The sequence below is a fragment of the Mycetomoellerius zeteki genome, unplaced genomic scaffold (genome assembly GCF_001594055.1).
Source record: "Mycetomoellerius zeteki isolate Tzet28-1 unplaced genomic scaffold, Tzet1.0 scaffold25, whole genome shotgun sequence".
In the NCBI taxonomy this organism is placed as follows: Eukaryota; Metazoa; Arthropoda; class Insecta; order Hymenoptera; family Formicidae; genus Mycetomoellerius; species Mycetomoellerius zeteki.
The window spans coordinates 2,374,358-2,397,547 of record NW_017257227.1 but is presented as its reverse complement, the minus strand read 5'-3'; the positions used below and the strand labels follow the sequence as shown (position 1 = coordinate 2,397,547).

General features: G+C 36.1%; 1 protein-coding gene across 1 annotated transcript in view; it reads right to left on the bottom strand.

Moving 5' to 3' along the window:
• Positions 1-6: 6 nt before the first annotated feature.
• The window catches only part of LOC108723783 (Transport and Golgi organization 8), a 73,736-nt gene continuing 50,552 nt past the window's right edge, over positions 7-23,190 (bottom strand). Inside the window, exons 3-4 of the mRNA XM_018449741.1 lie at positions 1,933-2,244; positions 7-753 (exon numbers count right to left, since the gene is read on the bottom strand). Coding sequence (XP_018305243.1) covers positions 316-753; positions 1,933-2,244 — 750 coding nt within the window. The 3' untranslated portion in view covers positions 7-315. The remainder of the gene's footprint in view (positions 754-1,932; positions 2,245-23,190) is intronic.

The window sequence follows — 23,190 nt, the reverse complement described above, 5'->3', positions numbered from 1 at the left end:
CTCTCTCTCTCTCTCTTCTCTCTCTCTCTCTCATTATAGAAGAACGCCGGAAGAACGATTCAACGAGGATACTACCGGTCGGGAGGATATTATATTCTCTCGCGTATATGTAATACACGTTGCTGAACACGATGGAACATGACCAATGGAATTTATCCTATGTTGAAGCTTCTCCCGTGAGTCAGTCTTGAAGGGCGTCGTCGTTGTCGTTGCAGTCGCGCAGAACGATCTTGAGTACCATCGCTCGTTCTCGAGATCGGACGATGCAGCTGCGACAATGACGACAACGGCGTCAAGGAAGGAGGACGCCGCGGATCAGACCTTCTGATGGAATTGCTGCTGCTGGGGTTGCTGTTGCTGTTGTTGTTGCTGCTGTTGCTGCTGCTCTTGCCGGCTTTCGTCGGTTTCGCAGGGCACCACGGTGATGTTGGACAGATTGCTACTGCTCAGATTACTGCTCACGTTACTACTGGACTCGGAATAACTGGAAAAGGGCGGTTTGTTGACCGGCATCGACGTCGACGATGGCGCCGTATGGCTCGGAAACATCTTGAACATCGAGCGTGCGGTATTCAACAACAAATTGCTGCTGCTGGGACTCTGACTCCGCGTCACCCGGTCGCCAGGCATATCGAGCAGTCCCGGGTGGAGATGCTGGCTGCTACTTGGCGTCCGATAAGGCGGCGGACTTTCGCTATCGAACACAGTGCGATTCGGCGGCGCTCGCACGCATTTCTGATAAATTTCGCTCTCCTGAAAACAAGAAAATTCGATATAGTTAAGCATACGAAGAATAAAAATGGCAGAATATTCAAGCGAACTCTTTGAAATTCAAGATAATTGAGTTTAGGCTTCGATATCGTAATTCGACAACCCCTACATCGATTATCGAATGCACGAATACAAGATTTACTTAATAAAATTGTGATATACTGATATATTCATTCATAAAAAATTAATTTTTTAAGAGAATCAAGAAATTTATTCATTTTTTCATTCATAACATCAAGATACTTCTACACAGGTTTTTTGAATGTCAGATTTATAATTTAAAATTAAGTGGCTAATTTTAAGGAATTAAACTATTTTTTACTCTCTTGTTTCGTATATTTTTAGACTATAATTTCTAGAATGTAAATCTGTATTGCTGTAGCGGTGATTGCGGTAGCCTGAAGTGCTTCAAGCGGTTTGAAGTTTAATATTCTTGCTTGCATAATGATGACGAGGCATAATGAGTACTTGAACCTGAGAATTCGCAGAGAGACAGGAAGCGAATAAATAAATGTGTTTTTTCGGTCATTCTCCTGGCTGGAGGCAAAGGACAGCGAAAATATATTCATACACGTATCGATATATTCTAAATATAACCTTATCCTTGTCATAAAAACAAGGATCTGATAATCAAATCATTAATCATGATTTAGAGAATAATATGCCGTTTTTAAGAACAATAATTAACATTTTTGTACTTTTGAGTGATATTCTATAACGCTAATAAAAGTAGTAAGTACGAATTCTGGAGAAACCAGTCGTAAACAGAAACACTGAAAAAAAGAGAGAAGATAAATAACGTTTATTAACGTTTTAGGGCAAGCCCTCTAAGAACAAATAAAAAGCATCAATGAATACAAAGAAAGTAAGATAAAATAATATATGACAAAAATATAAACAAAATAGAAAAAAAGAAGAGGAAAATAAAGAGAAAGATCTAGAGAATTATTTCTAAAAAAATATCGCATACGAAAATCCTGTAGTATATCACACGTTACGTATATTATAGATTTTCGTGTGCAATATAGATTCAAGAATATACCCCTTGTTCGGACGCAATTCGAATCCTTGGGCATTCACCGAATCCATCAAGCCACTCGATGACGTGATTTTATTCGAATTTCGCGAGTCTCGCTCCAACTCTTCGCGCTTTTTTTTTACCTGTTCTGGGTTGCGAAGGTGAAGATCCGGGTGCGCCCCGTACGGGTGCTCCTCGCCGTCCGGGAGCTCAAGTCTCGGCGGCAGATTGAGAGCAAGATCATGCCGGACGCTCTCCGTGCGGATCGCGCGATCCCTCGCCGCGGCGATCATCACCGCCTGAATATCTCGACGCCTTCTGGTATCGTCACCATCGCCACCGCCACCGCCGCCGCCACCGACTCCACCGCTGACCGCACCAACGGTCGGGTCATCTTCCGCCGATGCACCGCGTCCGCTGCTGCCGACCTCCATTCCTTGGCTCACCGACAGCATCTGCAAAATCGATGTGCTCGTATTTATGCTCTTGAAAAAAGCGCAAGATAACGTCGTACTATCATTATCATGCGAAAACGTCGTTACAAAATTACTAGTATTGTTAATCTATGCAAAATGTCCTCGGAAATCGTTTAATAATGATGTGCGATTTAACACACACAAATCGTGAGATATTTCTTAAATTCAGTGATATCATCTCAAATTCTGTATAATTCTGATAATTGTGTCTCAGGTAAACTTCAATTAGAGTCGAATTCAATCGTTTTCTCTTATTTCCAGCGAAAATTCCTTTCTTCGCGGATTTTCCTAGAAGAGGGAAAGCATCTTTTTTAATGCAATTTAGGGATGTCCCCAATATTTTTAGTTATATCAATAGACAACTTTATGATGTATTAATCAAAAGTATAGAGTATTAATGGCATGTAATTTTTTTCCTCTAAAATGAAAACGTAAAAATTTCTCCATTAAAGACACAATTGAAAAACACAAATATAAAGAAACAAAATAACAGATTTCCCTGTTGATTATTCTCTGTTTTTATCACCTGTTCTTTTAATTGTGTTTCAGACTTTAAATAGTATTCGGTGTAAACTATATCTGACAAGATACAATTGCATCGATAATAATTGTACGAAAGTATCAATATGTGCTTGCAAGGGGAGGCAATTATCGATATAGATTATATCTTTTTCCTGAACAAATATCAATATTTGCAAATATTAATATAATATCCAACATCTATAATGCATTTTCGCGATTATTTCATCACAAATGTTTCGAGATCAAAGAAAAAAAAGGCTCCAAATTTTGTTTGATTGTGACGCATAAAACCTAAACACATGTGGTGACTGCTCTTATCTGGCGCCGAGAAAAAGGGTTGCAATCGAGAGCCCTCCACTATATGGTCATGAATAAATTAGTGCGGAAAATGAAATTGCTCGACCATTCGATCAAGAGAGCGCCCGTCATACGTGGATACAGATATTAGTGCTGTGCCACGCCGTTGCACTCGGTTCACGTAAATAATTGCATATAAATCATATCATTATATCCGCAGGATTAATTCCTCTGTGATGTTGATTATTCATACAATCGAACGGATACTCGAAATACTTTGATTCGTGATTCGTTGCCGTTACGAAACGCCCACGTATTACTTTAAACAAAAATTACCAATACATAATACACAAAATAAACATGTGCATTGATAAATATGCATTTTATTGGAAAGAAAAATAGATAAAGATATTTTTCGCAAAATTAATTTCAAGTGATGTACGAGTACATATATATAGGTATATTGATTTGTAAGGATGAATTAGTCTTGAACCGAGCGCTATGAAGTTCATAACGCCAACAGTCACGAATTCATGAAATATGCAAGTAACTTTGACAATCTTTTATTAGGTTCCTCTAAGACCCATTTCTACCAATGTAGATTAATTTTAATTCTTGGAATTAGAAGAAAGTAAAAAGTAAGTTAAACCGAGATGAAAATTTATCTACATTGGTAGAAATGGACATGAAAGTTATTTAGAGTTAACTACAATTTAAACTAATTATCGTTTTCTTACCACCTGCGTGATTCTAAATTCTGCAATATAATCTCAGATTCTCTGTATAATTCAGATAATTGTGTCTCATTGTCAGATAAACCTCGATTAGCCGAACTCAATCGTTTTCTCTTTCCAGCGAAAATTTCTTCGCTCGTTCCCTTCGTGAATCCGGTTTAAAACATCTGCTCACGCACGCACGCACGCACGCATGCACGCGTATGAGACGCTCGTAAGAGGCGGGCCGAGAAACGTCACGTCGTGACAGTTGGCGGTACCACAGGATGGCGTGGTTCGTGCACACCTCGAGAAGTAAAACCGAGAAGGTCGTACGAGCTTTTCAAGTGCCGACGAGTACGGCAAAAGAACGAGGTCGCGTGCAAACGCACTCGCGACTCGCACGCTTTCCTTTTCGTTCCGCGTTGCGTCTTTAGTTCGCACGTCCGTCCAATTGGCCGTGGATCGAAAATAGATCGATCGAGTGTGCTGTGATGACCGTGAAAGCCACCGTCGCGTGTCCAGAAATACCACAATACCGCGATGTTTATGATCAAATTTATAGATATTTCGCATTTTCGATACATTAACTGCTGACTTATGTCTAATATTTTGCAGTATTATGTGTTTCTCTTTTTTATGAGATAGAAATAAATACATTTTCAAACATGCTACGTAATGGCTACGTTTACATCGTGCATTTAGACCGCGGCCTATATAATAGGTGTCCTTGTTTATCCTGTTAATCAAACAAAAACATCTATCGTATAGATCGCGGACTAAGCGTACGATGTAAACGTAGCCATTGTTTTAATTGAAAAATTAATTTTGCCCCAAATTTACTGCAAGCTCTTGTTTCGATTATCAATGGATGAAATATTGGCGGACATAATTTAAAAAAAAAAAAAAAAAAAATCTTAATTAGTAATCCTTAATACACATGATTGGGTCATTCGTGTCCTGTATATTTCTTTTCTTTGAAATACTAGGAACACCCGACTAAATAATGACACCATTCTTTCCTTTTTTTTTAAATATACAACTTTACAAATACTTTCTAAAAATATGTAAAAATCCCTGAATAATTTTTGTATACTTGATGTAAAAGTAATGAAGATTAACCTGGGATACGAACGATATTTTGATTATGTTCCGATATACACTGCCAGGATTAAAAATCTATAGTATTACGTGAATTATTTTCAGTACTGGCAGTGTACATCGAAATACGGAAATTGTGTGCAGTAAAAGACTGGAAGACCATCGTATGTATTAAGTTAATTAGAATAATATATTCACATATAGTATATATTGTATACACTCTCTAAATTCTTTGAAGTGGAATCTCATTCCAAAGAGTGAAAATTGAGCCAGTCTTGAAAAAGAACGGCTGAATTTTCAATCTTTAAGAGTGATATTTCTAAATTCCTCAGAATGAGATTCATTTTAAAAGTTTTAGAGAGTATGAATAAGAACATAATTTTATATATTTTTTTGTTATAATAAAAGGACAAAAAAATTTTGTAGACAAATTCTTTATTTCATCGATTTTGCTTCCAAACGTAAAGATCCTCGGCCGCAGCTCCGGACCGAAGTTAAGAGCGTTTCTATCAATATGAATTTTTATGACAATTCGATAGCGGTTTAACGAGCAAGAGCCGACGCAGAAGTTTCTCGCGAACATTTGCTGGCACGTGCGCGCGTTAACAACTGATGGGTCGGTTGGTCGGTCGCGTTAAAGCTTTAAAGGGGTTTTCAGCACCCCTCCGCTCGCGTTCTCGCGCTCGTCCGAGGCCGTCGAAAGGGAAAGCGGAAGAGGGATGCCAGCGGCGGCGGCTGTTGCTGCGACAACAGAGCGAGGGTGTGCGGCGGAGACAGCAACGACAGGAGCGACTGACACACAGAGGGATGAATGCTCGTTCGCGTACCATTCGTATCGATCGACTTGCAATATAACATCACGCTTGCTCGTTACCAATGTAATGCAGATATACGGGAAGGCCTTTCGATCACAGAGGTATGCGGATATTTTCAAAATTGCTTCATCATATCAAGTGCTCTTGTGTTCCTGTAATGCTATCACGCAATACGTTTTGTGCAAGCTGATATTCTTGTTGCCTTTATCCATAAATTTTAAAATAATTATAATAACTACTTACCACATTTATATTCTCTGTTTTTTTAATTTTGGATAATTTTTTCATTTTTTATTTTCGTTTTTCTTTCCTTTTTTGTTTTTATATTTAAGTTATCTGGTATAGGCATTAAAACAGCAGTCATGTCGTCTCACCATTTGCGTATTCACATTCTCGTTTCCTACGTAATATTCATGTAGGTATTCGAACGAGATAAATTAATGCAATGTATCTCATCTAATGTATTTAGCATTAATACATTTTTGTTATATGTCAATAAAGTTTTGAATTTACATACTTCGTTCGTTCTACGCTTAATCTTTGTAAAATACTAAATATTATGTTAATAGATACTATTTTGAGAGGGTAATCCAAAACAAATAATCAAGCATGATATTTTTTAATTCGCATTTTCTAAATGAAAAACTCATAAGAGAGAATGAATTTCTTTATTATTTCTACAAAAGAGAAACTTTTCTTAACGAGATTAAATGGGTAAAAATTTTTGGAGTGACATTTTTATGAAGAAAAACAGGAATTCAAAGAGAAATTCGTCCGAGCATATTTTAAAACGAGAATCAATGTCATTCTTCGTAAAGTAAAAGGAATTTATATGTGCTGAATTTAGGAATAAGCTATATTTGGTGCATATATGATTCCTTTCATCTCTTTTCGAGCCATTCGTGATTTTAGTTCAAAACTGACAGAGTTGATGGATCATTTGATTAGAGTTACATCGCGTATTATATTATATCGCAGTCGTCACGATGTAACACGAGTCACATCCAAATCTCAATTAAAAATAGTTCATTACTATTCCAAACGTTAATTTTGATACATAATTCCACAATTAAATTCCACAATCTATGATGAAAATAATTTCAAAAGTAAAAAAGTATTTTCCGCTTCTCAAGAAATTCTGCAGTCATATAGGAACAGTTTCCAAAAAAATTGGATCTCTCCCAGTAAATAGACTTATAAGTGGTTTAAAACATTAAATAGAAATTGCCTTCATTTCTTGCACGTTTATTCTTTGTTACATATAACATACTGTTATGTTTCATGTTTCCATACTGTATTGTGTGACGATTGAATTTTTCGCGAGGTAACGGTGGCTTAGACGAGTAGCGAGCAACCCGGATGCACGAGCGAGGACGAACAAGAGAGGATGAAAGAGTGACGAGTTGTTCGGTCGATCGATCGGAGATAGAATTACCGGCGAACGCGGCGAAGGGACGAAGTTCGCTGGGGTTGATGCTGGTGCTTGAAATGCCATAGCGGCTCGCAAAAGCTCGCGGACGGTGATGCTGTAACGGACTTTATGGCTCCCCGAACCACGCTGGCACCTCGGTGGACCATAAAACAGCCAGTCGCTGTCGCAGTTCGCTCGATACCGTTGCTCTCGCTCGAAACGTGACACTACCGTCATCGCCGTTGTCCTCGTCCCCCTTGTTGTCGGCTTCTCGATTGAAATTGCAGTTTCAGAAAAGGGTAAACTTCGCATCGATCGTTCGTTCGCGGGTATTGTACGCCTCGAGAAACTTGCCCCTTTCCCGAGCTACCTTCTCCCGGGACGTCAAAGTCATCCGGCGACGACAAAGCTGGCTGGTATTTCGAAGGATGAACTTCGTTCGAATTCCACGACGCCAGTTATGCGATTGACGAACCGCTGCATCGTCGTTTATTTTCGCCGCTGAGATAACGGCAATAATCGCGAATATTGAAATCGAAAGCGAAGATATGTCTTGTGAGCATCTGTTGTTGATTGGCCGATAATTATAAATTACTTTTATTTTGCTAACTAACGGATCATATCGTGGCCAATTTAAGAAAAGAAATATATCCGTAATCCCGAAAAGAAGAGAAGTTAAATTTTTCCCTGAAAGTCTTCGGAAAAGAAAAATAATGTTTGCGAAATATAAACACGAAAATATAGACGAAGTTTTTTATCCTCTCTTTTTTCGCAGATTTTTATCATGGATGTTTTCTCTACTGGAGATAATCTACCGAACATAATTTTTTCCAGAAGGTATTTGCGAAAAAAGCATAATATTTGCGACGCTACCTACACGGTTCGATCAATGTCGCGCTTCGGAGCTCATGCCGACAAACAACGATTAAAATATACGTCGAACCAATCGCGCCACGCCGATAAAGCGTATATAATTTTTGACGTCGCTGCCGTGTGTGTCTTTTAGATTACGCAATCTCTTCGTCGTCGTCTTAATCTTGCGTCTGTTGCAAATATTGATGTTAAGGCGAAATGCATATGCATTCCGTCATCTTCTGGTGCTTTAGTGAGTAAAAACGCGATATATGAGATTTATTATGTACACTTAAAATATAAAATAAGAATAAGAGAGAGGAGAGAGAGAGAGAGAGAAATAATTATGATAATATATGCAAATACGTATCTTACTTAACGTTCAGGAGATATATCTTTGAATTTCCAATACCTACTCACTATATACCGTTAATATCCGAAATATCTTCGCGTGAGATATGTCATCATTTATCGCATCAATCTCTTTTTCCGAGAGCTAAAATATCGAGAGCTAAAATTGAGACGTGTCATGTTCGTGTGTCATGAAAACTGCTTTCCTTGAAAGAGCTTCCGCTAGTGTTATATCGCAATCAATTCGCGCATCGCGCAGACATCTCTTTTACGATTCTTGCCGGCGATACTGATCCGACGATAACAAGCTGAAATGCCGCTCGTAAGTCTTCTTACTACCTGCTCCTGTCACGATTTGTACTCACGTACTTCAAATGAGATCGAATGATTATTTGCCTAGTATTATTTAACCGGATTTATAAAGGAATAAATGATAAAATATGTTTTTTAGCAAGAAAATCTGCAATATTTTAAATAATCAAATTCTAAATTGGAAATATTTATAAAAAATGGATTACATGATTCAGCAAAGCAATAGTTTGTTGCAATTCAACATTTATAATTAAAAGGATTTGATAACTTAACAAAAAAATTATGTCTCTAAGCAATTATCAGTATGCTAATTCAGCTAATTTTTTGCTACAATGAAAATCGCTAATGTGACAAGTTTTCTTCATTGTAGAAACAAAAATATGCGTCATCTTAGCTGGCACGTTTTCTTAAAAATTTTGATTTATATATTGGATTGATTTTTATAGAAAGTTATTTTTGCTGCATTAACAAATTTGCTGTGCTGTTACGTCAAATATAATTATCTACAATTTTTACTCAGCTGTACAACTTTGACATAGAAAACTGGCTGTCCATATATGGCTGTAGATTTGCTGAATCGGTGTTTAATAAATATTTTTTTCCGTATACGAATTAGAAGTATAATTAAAATAATTTTTTAATTAGTTTTAAAATATCAATATCGTTTAAAATACTGATGACATTTTACTGCGCACACACTTTAATAATGCAGCAAATAAAATTTCCGACTGTCAAATCTTATGTGATTTAATCGATGCTTGAAAAACTGCAATGTCTTAAAAATCGCTGACTTGCAAATGCTTTTCAACGTTCTCGTTGTCGTTTTCGTCTTCTTCGTTGTCGTCGTCGTCGTCGTTTGGTAAAACGTATCGATCGATGAGAACGTGCTACCCTGCATGAGGGCAATGCACCGGGAATACATCATGCACTCGCTGTAAAGCGCTGCGACTATACTTTCGCAGCACCTGCTAACACCTTCGCGCATAAAAGTCGTTCTAAAAAAAGAAATCCTTCCAGTTCGCGAAACGTCGGTTTCCGAACGTCTCGTAACAAGAAAATGTATTTCGCGTCAAACTTAGGAAGAATTAATTTTACAGAATATTGTACTTGACATTCATAATATCTAATGTTAAATAATATTCACCTGCATATGAAATAGAAATTTTTTAATATACGAATATATTTATATTTTTAATATTTTTTTCTAACAAAAATATACGAATATATTTATATACGAATATAATTATATTTTATATTTATAATATTTTTTTCTAACAAAAATTACTAATAACGGTCAATATTATTTCACGTTTATTTTATTCTTATATCATAATTCAATTTTATACCTTTCTAAGATAATAAATTCTATATTTCCATCTCGTTCTAGAGATTAAATATTTTACAATTCATTAGTTAATTGTTAGCCTGTAATATTTTATTATAATCAGAGAGAAATTTAAAGTATTAATCTTTTCTACGACAAGTTGAGAGTCTTCTCATTTTTTAAATTACTAACGTACAAGAAACAGATCGATATCGTTATTAGATTAGAGTTAAGATCGTGGCTCTCGGCACATATCATACGAGTGGCATTCATGGCTGAAGGATTAGATTAGATTTCCGCGATACGGACTAGTGCCATTAGAGGCGCAGCTCTAATCTGTTGCGCGACGGTAGTACTTTGTCTGCGATGCGAATGTAATCGCACTGCCAATTATTATCGCTCAAGGTCACGAGACAAATCGGACACGTCGACGCGCATTGCGTCGCAACGCGCTGCATAGCGTCGATGTCATTTTGCGTTCATGAACATGCTCGCAAATTTTCTATTGTTCGATTCTCAAGCAATTCATGCTCGCGCGTGAAATTAGTCATTTCTATCAAGAAGATAAGATCGATGCGATTACGAACAAATCGCAGTAATAGCAGTAATACAATTATATATATAAATGATAAATACTTAGTTCTAGTAATTATATACAGAGATTAAAAATGAAGCAACTTCTGCTTGATTAAAACTCAAGTCATACTTCATAGATTATGATTACGACGTACGTCGCATGATTAATTAAAGAGCAAAGAAATATCATAGCTTTTATTAAAGTTGCATGTGCATTCGCGTTCTCGTATTTTATATAGTTCTTTTCCGTTGAATCGCGAGCAAAAATTCGCGATATTATCGGTAAGAATGGCTCGACGAATCGTATGACCGTAAATAACTTTCGCTAACAGTACTCGTAGCCCATATACGTTTCCTAAATTTAAGTTACGAGAGAGAGAGAGAGAGAGAGAGAGAGAGAGAGAGAGAGAGAGAGAAAGGGAAGAAAGACGTGTATATATTTTATTAGATGTATTCTTGGAATTTATTATGAAGTCTGATTGGATAGCTTTTGGGGTCATCTCGTCTGGAAAGTTTTTATATAGAAAGAGTTAAACGCTATCGATTTTTTGCAGCAGTCTAAAGGTCGATGATCAATGACTCGTTTGTTAAATACGTAAATCTCTATTCTTTCGAGACATTCAGATAGTTACGTTACAATTTTTTTTACAGTGCGAAAATAAGTCACAGCATAATTTAAAAAATATTAATTTATTTAACAGACGAGTTTAATTTTTTATATATTTAGAAAATAATATTAATATTATGCAATAATATCAATTTGACGTTTCTTCTTGGAAACTTGGAAAAATATCCTTAAGTTTACTAAAATTCTATATATATATATATAATAAAAAAAATGTATATAATAATTTTTTTCAAATTCTTAAGAAGGTTTACACGTTACATAAAGTTTTCAGTTTTATAATTTTCAATTTTAACATAGAGAACTCACTTTCCTTTCTGCAAAACATCGCGATGCATCTGTTTTTGTATTTTGAATCAAGGAGCGATTCCGATAGTGTTGTGCAGGATGGTATAGAAATAAAGATGATTTATATTCCTTTTTGTATTTTTTGTGAGTTATGACGTTATCTAAGTCGCTAGCAATAAGTATTTCCAAGATGTGTTTTTCGAATGTCTCGGTTTCAATAACAACGGATGAATTCTTTGTTCAACGCGCAAACGAAGCGTATTAAAGAAACAACATATCTTCGATTCGCGGCGCTCCGAGCAAGGGAGACGTAGAGAGAAAATAAGAGCGACAAAGAAGAATCACACCGTCTCCGTTTGTGATCTGCAAATAAAAACGGCTACTCGCATGAATGTGAACACGAGGAAAGGGGATTGAGAATGGAGCGCGGAGATGAGGGGAACATCAGCGATAAGGGGCCGGATTGTTTCGACTGCTTCGGAATAAGTGCACTCCTCGGATCGAGAAAAATCTCCAAGACAAAAAAGTTATGCCAACGATACGGAGTGACGGCAAACCAATGTCGCGAGCAAACATACTGAAGTCCAATGAGCTAAAAGAACTTCGAATACGATTCCATATAGAAAACGTATCCATGCAAAAAAAATCATAAATCTAGCAATTCAAAATTGAATATTTTGAAGGCAAAAAAAAATGCAAAAAGGAATTAAAACATTTTTTTGTGTCTTTTAGAACTACATATTATTGAAATATTTGAAATCGCTTCTTGATTGAGAAAACAGAAACAGTATATTGCGATTTTTATAGAAAAAAATTCTCTTCTATAGCAAAAATAAAAAGTAATAAAACGCGAACTGTAATATCTTATATCGAAAAAGTATTAGAATTTATAAATCGATCCTGATAGAAACAAAAGAATCACAATAAGTCTTCGTGCAAGGAAAATGTGCAGTCGAGTCTGTATTTTTGCATCTAATTACCAAAACTCTTGTTGCATCAGAAAGATTTTAGAATTCTTTAACGAATAGAATCTTATTTGTTGTATGAAAATTCTGAAAATGCGGCGCTGACATTACAGAAGGTAAACAATCTTTTTCCTTGCAATTATTAGTCTCACGAGATAACAATCCCGTTAAGCTACCTTCATCTACTCTGAATGCGATATATAAAAAATATATCGATTTAAAATAAAATTTTATAACGTGTTCTTTCTTTAACAATTAATAAAATTGGAATCAAATAAAATAAAATTGGATGTTTATTAAAATTTTAAAATCCTTCGATTGAAAAAATCTAGCTTATCACTATATAATATACATATATGCGCCATATAAGGATCGTTTAAAATCATTGTGAAATAACAATATAGCAATAACAACTGCCATAAAGTTATTGCCGTTACTTAATATCTTTATGCATTACGTAATTATGAATTTTTCAGTAGTTTATTCCTGGAATATTTTCATTTCCTTTTTAGCGCAAAAACGTTTCACCATCGGTCGACGCGCGACGAGGCGAATCGTATTTTATACAATACCTTGCCTTCGATACAGAGTGATTGTAAATCAAACCGCTTGACGTTCTGCATTGCGAGCGAGCATAATAAAGCCCGGTACATTGCGCCGAGAGCTCGCGTTGACCCCGCAAAGAGTGTTCGATCGTGGGAAAATTATCTACAGTCGCGCAACGATTTTCAATGTTTTAAACAATGCACTATTCAGATTGTGCGCTTTTATAGACGTGTTTCATCATTCCTCTTCCATTGATCGGCATGGCAAGCCGTTTCTTATAATATCCATGATCGATTTTCCTGATTACGATTAATTCTTCTGCAGAATACTTGTGAAATTTGTTTAATGCAATTCTCTAGCTGAACGACGTGCGAAAATATTTCTCATAAATTTTTTCGTATCTCTGTCTGTGAAATTAACAATGGTTTAATGTTTTATATCGACTACCGTTGCGTATTATTATAAAAAAAAGTCGAGTATATATGTATATATATCCTTAGGTATTTCACTTCGAGGATATGAATATGCAGGTATTTCTCATGCAGAACTTGACTATCTAACGGTTTCGTTTGCGGTACGTTGCCAGCACGCCAAATGATACGCGAACGCGGAGAGAAACAATTCTACGCGTATGCATCAGACCTTCTGTGAATTTCCCAATTTGCATGACGCTAGTCCGTGGCTCTGACATTGCCATATTTATGAAGTGACTAACTCCCGTTATGTTTGTATTACTGAAAGCTGCATACAAGTTACGTCGCATATTCGTTACGCGATCACTCTGTCATCTGTTATTCGCGCAAATTTCGTTCTCGTCAGTAACTTCAAACACAGAACGTTAATGGTAAAAGGAAGTAAATGGATAGAGCATGTAATTAAATTAATGTTGAATCGATCTCTTGTTCCATGATACCGTTTCGTAGAGAGAATAAATCACAGATGCGCTTGTTGCATTCCCTCAAAAGTCCTTTGAGGGTATTAAATCGTATATAGAAAAAAAAATGGTATCAATATATCACTGTTATTAAAAAAAATATCTTAATAATTTACAATATTTACATAATGAGAAAAATAAAATTAAAACATTGTATGTAAAATAAATAGTTTCTACAATTAAAGAATATAAAAGATCAGTCGTAAGTTACGTGAGATAAGAAATAAAATAACAAGCTATGCAGTTCTACGAATGACATTCATGTTGGTTCCGATAGCAGCGTGTATCGCAGAACGTGCACGCGACCGGAAAGTTATGAAAGAATAATGAGAGGTAATAAGATGGTTGTTTCAGAATTTCGAGAATTCGCGTTAGAAATTATCGAATGGCAGTAGCGTGTCGCGCGCGATCTGAAAGCTCCGGATATATTAGCGTCGCGTCGCTTCGCTAATATCGTCCTGTCGCGTCGCCCTGGTGAACGTCGCGTGTTTAATCGACGACGTGTGCACGTCTATAGGGGATTAATTACGCGTGTCCGGAGGTCAATAGGCTGAAACGAGAGAGGCAGAAAAGAGCAAGAACGTGTCGCAATCCGCGCGCTCGCGTAGGTAGGTAGGATAAAAGTGCACGTGCAACACGCACGGCGCGTAATGCACGTATATAACGTATGTCCGCGAGCACATTTGCACAATCCGCCTGCCGCCGTTGCGTAGACGCTTCCCGTTTGGCAGAGATAAGCATTAACGAGACCCGGATAATAGCGTCGGCGACCCGTCTAGACGCGGCCGTTGCGACATGTCCTTTAAAATGTTTTACGGCGTCATGCTGTGCTTTTTAGACCGCGATAAGTGGCCTCCGACGCGTTTCGATGCGGAAATTGCGATTGTTCGCTGCGAGCTGTTAGTATTATTCTTAATTAATTATTAACTTCAATATTTAGCGATCAGTAAATCAATCGTGTAATCAATTAAAAAAGAAAAAGGAGAAAAAAGGCTATTTTATTTAAAAGTGAAAAATCTTTCTCATTTTTATAAGTGAACCGCTTTTAGCTAATAGCATACTGGTGTGTGTGAGTGCCTTTTCCTAATTTCCATTGAACTTCCTACACCTTTATACGTAAAATTTTCAAGAGAAAGAAGGAAATCTTTTAGACTTTTAGTTCTTTTATATCGCGCGATTAAATTGAATTATCGGATGTAAGAAGTCTTTCCTTCGTTTCTTTCAAGAATTCCTCGCAATTTCATTCTAATGCAGCTCGCTAAGTTAGAAAATGTACGGGTGAAGATCGCGGGGTTGCGACGCATGAGTCGCTCCGTGAGTTTTCTTTCTCGCGCGGCCGTTTACCGTGGAATAATTCAACGCGGACACGTAAGTAACCTTCCTGTACTTTCCCGCTTCCACTTTTCGCCGTAAGTTGCACCATCGCCCGGCGAAGCGTCGCTTTACGGCCGGGAAAATTATCCCACCGTTACGCTTTATGCCGACAGGCGTAGAGACGGCCGTCGCCATCGCGCGCATACGGAAGCGCGTGTACTCTTTCTACGTAGCTTTATAGACGGGTTTCGCACACGGAGGCGCGAATACATCCACTCTAGGCTGAGAATATTTTTTTCATGCAACGCGCCGCCTATCCTGTCCTGAATGGTTGATGCGTGAGAAGCAGGGCCCCGATTTGCGGATACGCGCGAGATATTTCGCATATTAACGTTTTTACGCAACAGCTACATCAACCAGCGCGATGTTTTATTCTGTTTATGGAATTTTGTAAAAGCGGGAATTTTTAAGCAAATTTTTACAATGTCAAAATCCTCTAAGTCGATTATAGTATACCAAAGAAATCTTGAAAATTATTAATAACACAAACAATACAATTAAATTAGTGATTTTATTTCGAGAATACTGCCTGACAAAATGCAATTAAAATTAATTATAAAATATAATGTACATGGAAAGAACTGTTTTGTTAAAGTATCTATTTAAAAATTTAACTACAGCTGAAAATAATGTTATTATCAAAATAGTTATGTACTCAAGCGCTGGTTGCTAGAAGTTCAAAACTTTTTGCAGCTTTGCCCATTGTACTTGAGATCTACATAATTATTTTCATGATCTAACAAAATTATTATATTTATAGATCTGTTTTAGCAAAACAGTTCTTTCCATGTAGTAATACAATTCAGGATTTTGTAGTAAAGTTTTTTACTAAAATTTAAAAAATCTAATTTAAAAAAAAATCTAATTTGTAAAAATCTAGATCTGATTTTTCAATTTATTTTAAGAAAATATTTCAAGCCTATATCGACACCATATCACTCAGATAATTTTCTTTTAAATTCCATTTATGCATATATTTGATTAGAAGAACTTATATCTTGTATTTGCACAATGAGGATGTCTTCAAGATCCTCATTGAAATTCGACATTCTAGTGACGTGAGTAGAAGAGTATTATGTAGTGATTGATTTTAAAAAATCGAATAGCTCGTAATGCCAAAGTGTTTGTTCCCTACGACGAGTTTCTCATGAATCATGATGATTTTTTTCTCTTTCACGAGAGATCCTTGAGATCCTTGAGAGATACGTGCATGCACAAACCTGCCGTCGTCGGCAGCGTGACTGCCATAAAACGTCATGATTATTTGCGACATTCGTTAAACGAGTACCTTCACTCTTGACAGAGTGAACGGTAACGTGGATTAGATGCTAGTTCTGTGCAATACTGATCTCACGGCCTCGAAAATGTATGAGAATTTATATTATCAAGTCTATTTTGTAATGGATTCTTTTACATTTCTGCTTCTTTTATATTCCTTAAAATACTGCTTCTTTTACTTAAAATCTTAATTTACATTGTTGTTATAGTTATTTAATTTGTTATTTTAAATACTTTGTACGAGTTGGATTAATGACGCTGCAAGCTCTACTATTCGTAGAGCATGTAAACGTCAACCAATAGCAAAGCATTAATCCAACCCAGATCGGTTTAAAGCCTATTCTACAATGTGCTCTTTGTTTCCTGTTTCTTGCTGTTTGTCTCTTGCCTTTTGGTCATAAAGATAAGAGACAAACAGAGACAAACAGCAAGAAACAGGAAATAAAGAGCACATTGTAGAATAGACTTAAAACCCGCTACTGTCGCTATATGTATAAATAATATTTTCAACGAGCGTAAAGCTTTAAATTTCGAAGTGAGATAATTGCCTCGAGCGTATATAACAGATTCCAACGTATTGCCAGATTTTTTTTCGGTACTTGTGAGTTAATTAAATACTGTAGAATGTAATCGTCCGAAAAATAAAATTTTTTCCGAATAAACACGCACTTTTTGCAATTCCACAAACGCCACGCAGCGCGCTTAATCGCATGAAAATAACTCGACAGGGCGCAAAATATGCCGTAATGTCCATACACAGGTCCTTTCAGTGTGTCTTTTTACACTAAAAAAAAGTGTACTAAATTTTAATAAATATTTACTTTAAAAATATATTAGCTGAATATGTACTAAACGTAAATATATATTTATATTTGATACAAGAATCATTAATTTGATTTAACTTTTTATTTTTTATTGAGTAAACATTTATTTACTGTAAGTAAATGTTAAGGCAGTATTGAAAAAATATGTATCAAGATTTAATAAGTTTTTTCTCAGTACATATATATTTAAATAAACAACATTCTTCCAATGACTATGTAAACTGTAAATAATATATGCAAAGTTGTGGTATTACGTAACATTTAATAATTAAAATTATTCGCCATGTATTCGTATTTACTGTTATATTAGTATCTCCCCACGTTCGGATAAAATAACATATCGCGTGTCACAGACAGAAAAGCGAACAGACGAGAGCTCGCGCCTACTGTTCAGATATTTATTTTACCAGGCTTGACAGGATTTAGATGCTTCAATATCATATCTTCAATATACAATGTATGAGATGTGATCGAACGAGTCACCCTCGTACGAGACACACTTGTGTAAACGTCCCCACTGCCCGTTTCCCACGCGTCTCTTGTCCAGACAGTCCAATCAAGTGAAAAAAAAGAAAAAAAAAACAAAAAAGACAAAAAAAGAATATTGTCAATCATCGACCTAATTTTCGACTCGAGCTAATATTTGCCCATTATACGTGGGCGGCTACGTGCGAGCGTGGCGTTTTTTTCAGGATGATGACCTGACACATGGGGTTTCTCTTCGGAGAAATCTATCTAAAAGTATAAAAATAAAACGGGAGATATTACATTCCCCGCATTCTTACTTGTTTACTCTGCTTACAAGAAACCCACTGTTGCTGATTTGAGACAAACCCTGCATATTTTATTTTTCTCTTTATTATTTATTTTATTTATATATATTTTTTCACGTTTTTTTGTAACTACAATATTTTTATTTGTTTTTTTTTATTTTCTTGATATATTATTTTTTCATTTTCTTCTTATTTCTCGCCGCTTTTTATTTTGTTTTTTTTTTTTGTATGCTTTTAGAGGCTTAGAGAGCTCGCCTTAGAACGTTAAGAAACGTTTTACCTATCTATCTATATCCTCCGAAAGATAATACGTTGCGATCAATATTTTTTGTGTATCAATTCCGTAAAATATAAATGTTGGATACTAAGTTCTGTTACACAGTAAGTTTTGTCGTAGTTATAATTAAAGTAATACAGCAAAGCGTTTTAAAGTTAACGATAGTAATTCAATCCGCGATAACTTTAGTAAGTAATTCTACAATAAATTCAAGGTATTCAATTTCCTCTTTAAGTATATATATTTTTTTATAAATATATCGATTGTTTGCACATTTAACCGATGACTCGTTAATTGCAAAAGATTAAAGAGTATTACTTAAGAAGATATAAATAGTAAATCCAGTTTTATACTCACGCATTATTTACAATTCATGAATATGAAAGATATTCCTGCATTGTACAGTCTTATATGTTAGTGATTAAATGCGCTAGTACTTGCATATATAGCCACGAATTATGCGCGCAGCGTGCCGTGCTCTACGAGCCAACGCATGTTAACGAGCGTGCCGTGCTCGCTATACTAACGAGTGCGATTAGAGCAACCGTTAGATTCAGCTAAACCGCTAAACGGATCTCCATCGAAAGGCCAATGTTTTTCTGAATAAAGCCCCGACAGTGTTTTAGTGTACAAAATTGTTTCACATTATAAATGCAATTTTGTATATTTGCGATTCGCAAAACATATCTCGACATCAAAAATTATACATATAAAATCAATTTTATATTTTTAATTATGTCTTTTTTTAATACAATTATTTTTGCAGATTAAATTCACGCCCGTTTTGTGATTAAAATGATATATAACGAAATAAAGAGAGAAAGAGAGAGAGAGAGAGAGAGATGTTTGTATTATTTTTAATACACGACATTTATTATTGTAACGTATTATTTAAAAATTGTATTTAAGAGAAAAAGAAAGAGAAAGAAATTTTGTCAAAAACTAATCCTACGATTGTAAGAGAAATCTATTTATAGTTTCCGTATTTAAAAAAACGTACAATTTACACATTTGTTGAACTTATTTGTGTACGCGATAATGAATCGAATTTGCACTCACACGTAATATATTTTACGACTTTGCTTATCACGCAAAGCGAGGACAGTACAACGGAGTCGACATTTTTATCGCTTTCGTAGAGTCATGGATAAACGGAGTCCTAGTTGAAAAGAAGGTTCATAAAACGGAACGTCTTTAAGACCATTTTATGATCTTCGGCAGAACGGGACACTTTTCAATTTGTTCGTGTTGGAGCAGTATTAGATATAGCAGTATATATACAGAATACAGATCCAGAATATTGTCTTGTTTATATACACAGAGAAAAAAATTGCGAATGCAAGAAAAATATGAGAAAATACAGATATATTTTTATATTTTTATGTCGTCGCGTCAAAAATATTATAATAAAATATATCATCTCAATAATTTGTAATATTTTTTACTGTCCTTAATTAATCTACTTAAAGAAATTTAAGAATATTTGGTACATTTTCTGATAATTATAATTTTTTTTTGACACAATTAATGGTGAAAAATCATCCTGGATTTACTTTAAGATTTAATAAAACTAACTGAATTAAATTATTCTTTACAAAAAAATTTAATCATGAATTAAATATAATTCGAGCGCTTCTCATCGAATGATGAGGATCTAACATAAAATATTAAGCATTTCGGCGATATAAGCGTCAAGCGTAAATGGACGGCCTCGTTTCCCAGTTAATTTTAAGTGCTATAAATTTTGTAACAAGCTTTTGGTATTATAGAGCAGTTCATATGACCCCATTTAAAAGAAAATTCATGAAACTTAAAAGATTTTTTTAGATCTCACGGTATCTTCTCTCTTTTTCTCTGAAAGGATTTCTCTAAAGTTAAAGGTTAGCGTGTCGCAGAACCTACTAATGAACGGCTGCCATCTCCAAGACTCGTGCTCTCAAGACCGACCTCGGAAATTGCAGGCTGATGACATTTAAAAATGCCACGTGAAGGTATCGACCGACGTGCACGTTCGCTCGCTGTTTCTTTCGTGGTAGACGACAGAAAAGAGAGGCTACTTCCATCAGCGTGCAAAAGAGAAAACAACACCGGGGGAACGGAGCTGCCGACCCAGACGAGAAAACTGCAGTGAAAGCCTGCCTCGCATTCTGGGCCAGACGGAAGAAACATACAAGGCAGACAGTGTAACGGCCTCCTTCGCGTTCCCCGCTTCTTTTATTATACCACCTCTCGCTCCGAGTTCGACGCGAGCATTCCCGAGCGCGCCTTTCCACCCCCGTTCGCCTCCCTGGTCCTCATCGTCGCGACACTCGTTCGACTCGTCCTCCCAAGGAGGGAGAAAGAGGGAAACGACGGAATAGGTCTCGGTGTTCCAGATACCGTCCGGACGTGTACTAGTTCCGTATCAAGAGATATTAAATGTCCACGCTTAAAATTCTTATTATCATCCGCAGGATATTAAGAATTTTTATATCTACATTTATATACGGTAAAATTGTATATATTATTCTATTTACTTTTATTCTGTTATATACTAAATGCTCGAAAAATTCTCCATTTTTTAAATAGAAAAATTGTGAACAATATGAATAATAAAATCATTATATTGTGCTTTCCTCTTTTTTCTTTCTCCAAATTTTATCAATATAATCTTTAAAAACTATTCTTATATAAAAAATAAGGTCACCTTTTTTTAGACTTTTGTATTTAAAAACTATATATACCTTTGCTTTGTAGAGATAAAAGAAATGTAAGCATAAAAAAATTTACTGATTACAACATTTAAAAAAAAGAGATTCTCTAATTCTATAATAAATGTTAATATTAGATATTAAATGCAATGAAATATTAATAAGGCTAAAAGATATTCGAGAAGAAGCATATGGAGATTTGTGAACACACTATTTAGATTAAACATAATAAAAAAGTAGCAGCAGAATTTTTATACGCAAAGAATCTTATCCTAAAGTCTGAAATCTAACGAAAATCTATGCAGAAACTTCATTAAATTTCACCGGCTTGAGCTTTGAAATTCAAAACTATGTCGCATGCACCGGGTCCTACCGATTACCCCTTCATGCTACGTATGTAAATCACCTGTGCAAGGTGCAACACACCGAGGGTTACCTCGGCGGAATTGATTTTTTTTTCACGCACTAGTCACATAAAACACTTTCACCGACGTGGCGCATCGTTCGTAATAATTCATTTTCGTTACTGTGTGTGTCGAGGCTCTGTCAGGTGAAATAAAATCTCGTACAATACTTTCGCCTAAAACCACGGGATTAAATATTCGCGGCCGATCGTAAATATGCAACGATTTGTCTTTAGAAAATGGAGTAGTCGCGTTCGCTATTCCGTTCATAAACGGGTTAAAGACATTTAAAATTGCTCGACATTTAGACTTATATATTTTCTCATTAATATCTACTTAAATTAATGGATGTGAAAATGCGATTGTATGATATACAGAGCACTCCAACATAACCGTTTGAAATTTTAATGACAGTTTATTTAATCGATCTTATCAGTTTGATTTTATGAAGATATTTACATTGGAAATTGAACGGTTTCCACAAAATTAAGTTTTGAGCGTCTACTAAACGGATGAGCAGGAACTTGTCTCTGGTTAACTTTAAATTAGTTTCACTTCAACGGAAATTTCATTTGAGACTTGATTAACAGGATGTTTAATAATGGAGATTGAAAAATCGCGAATAAATTCTGAGGAAAGCTGAGGAAAGATCAAATCCAATTTTCGGACATATAAAAGTTACAGATTGATGTTCACAGAAAAACATCTTATATATTTTATATATCATAGATAAATTATGCATCGTTTTCTTTATAACGGTCCATCGAATTTTTAATTCATAGACATTGGGGGATGGGAATGCTTTCTATCCAGCAAGAGACACAAGTGACACAATATATAACACAGTGAACCATTTCATCTTTAACATTGACAAACAACAAGGATGTAATGATTCGTTTATTACACTGTGTCATCTGTGTCTCTCACTGGAAAGCAATCATTACACCAATTTTGATCTCTATATCAAAAAAGTGTCATTAACGTTTGACACTGCGTGAAAGTGAAATTTACAATTCCATGAATAACGCAAAAACTACGTGGCCTTCTTTAAAATATCTTCCACGGCGACGTGACATCTTTAAACGATCGTTGCATCGTCGCACGTGCGAAGTTAAATCGACGCGACGAACGAGGATGCGACGGAAGAGAATAAATAAGGAACAGCACATTCTTGACACACGTACCACTAGTGCCATGTCGCGCGGTTTCGACCCCTGGACGTGGAGGATTCGCGCGCCCAGCTCGAGTAATTTCCTGCGCAGCTGTTTCACGGAGACGCCGAGCGTCTGCATGTAGCGACGCCTCAGCTTCATTTGAACGGAGGAACCGCCAGGTTGTCGTCGGCGTGCCGGAAACAACCACTGACCGTCGACGTCGGCCGGTCTCGTCGAGTTGACATAAACGCACCACAACTGGCAACACTTTCGTCCACCGTAATTTCCACGAACGGTTCTTCTCGCTCTTATCGCCGTTGTCGTTGTCGTCGTCGTCGTCGTCGTCGTCGTCGCCGTCGTCGTCGTCGTCGTCGTCGTCGCCGTCGTCGCGACAAACCACACCGACTTGGTCACTTATAATTACTATTATTTTTCACAGCGAAACGGCAACGTTTCACCACTCGAAGAGCCGTCAGTCGGATGGAGTACTCGGCGAATCACGACGCGACGTCCTGATAT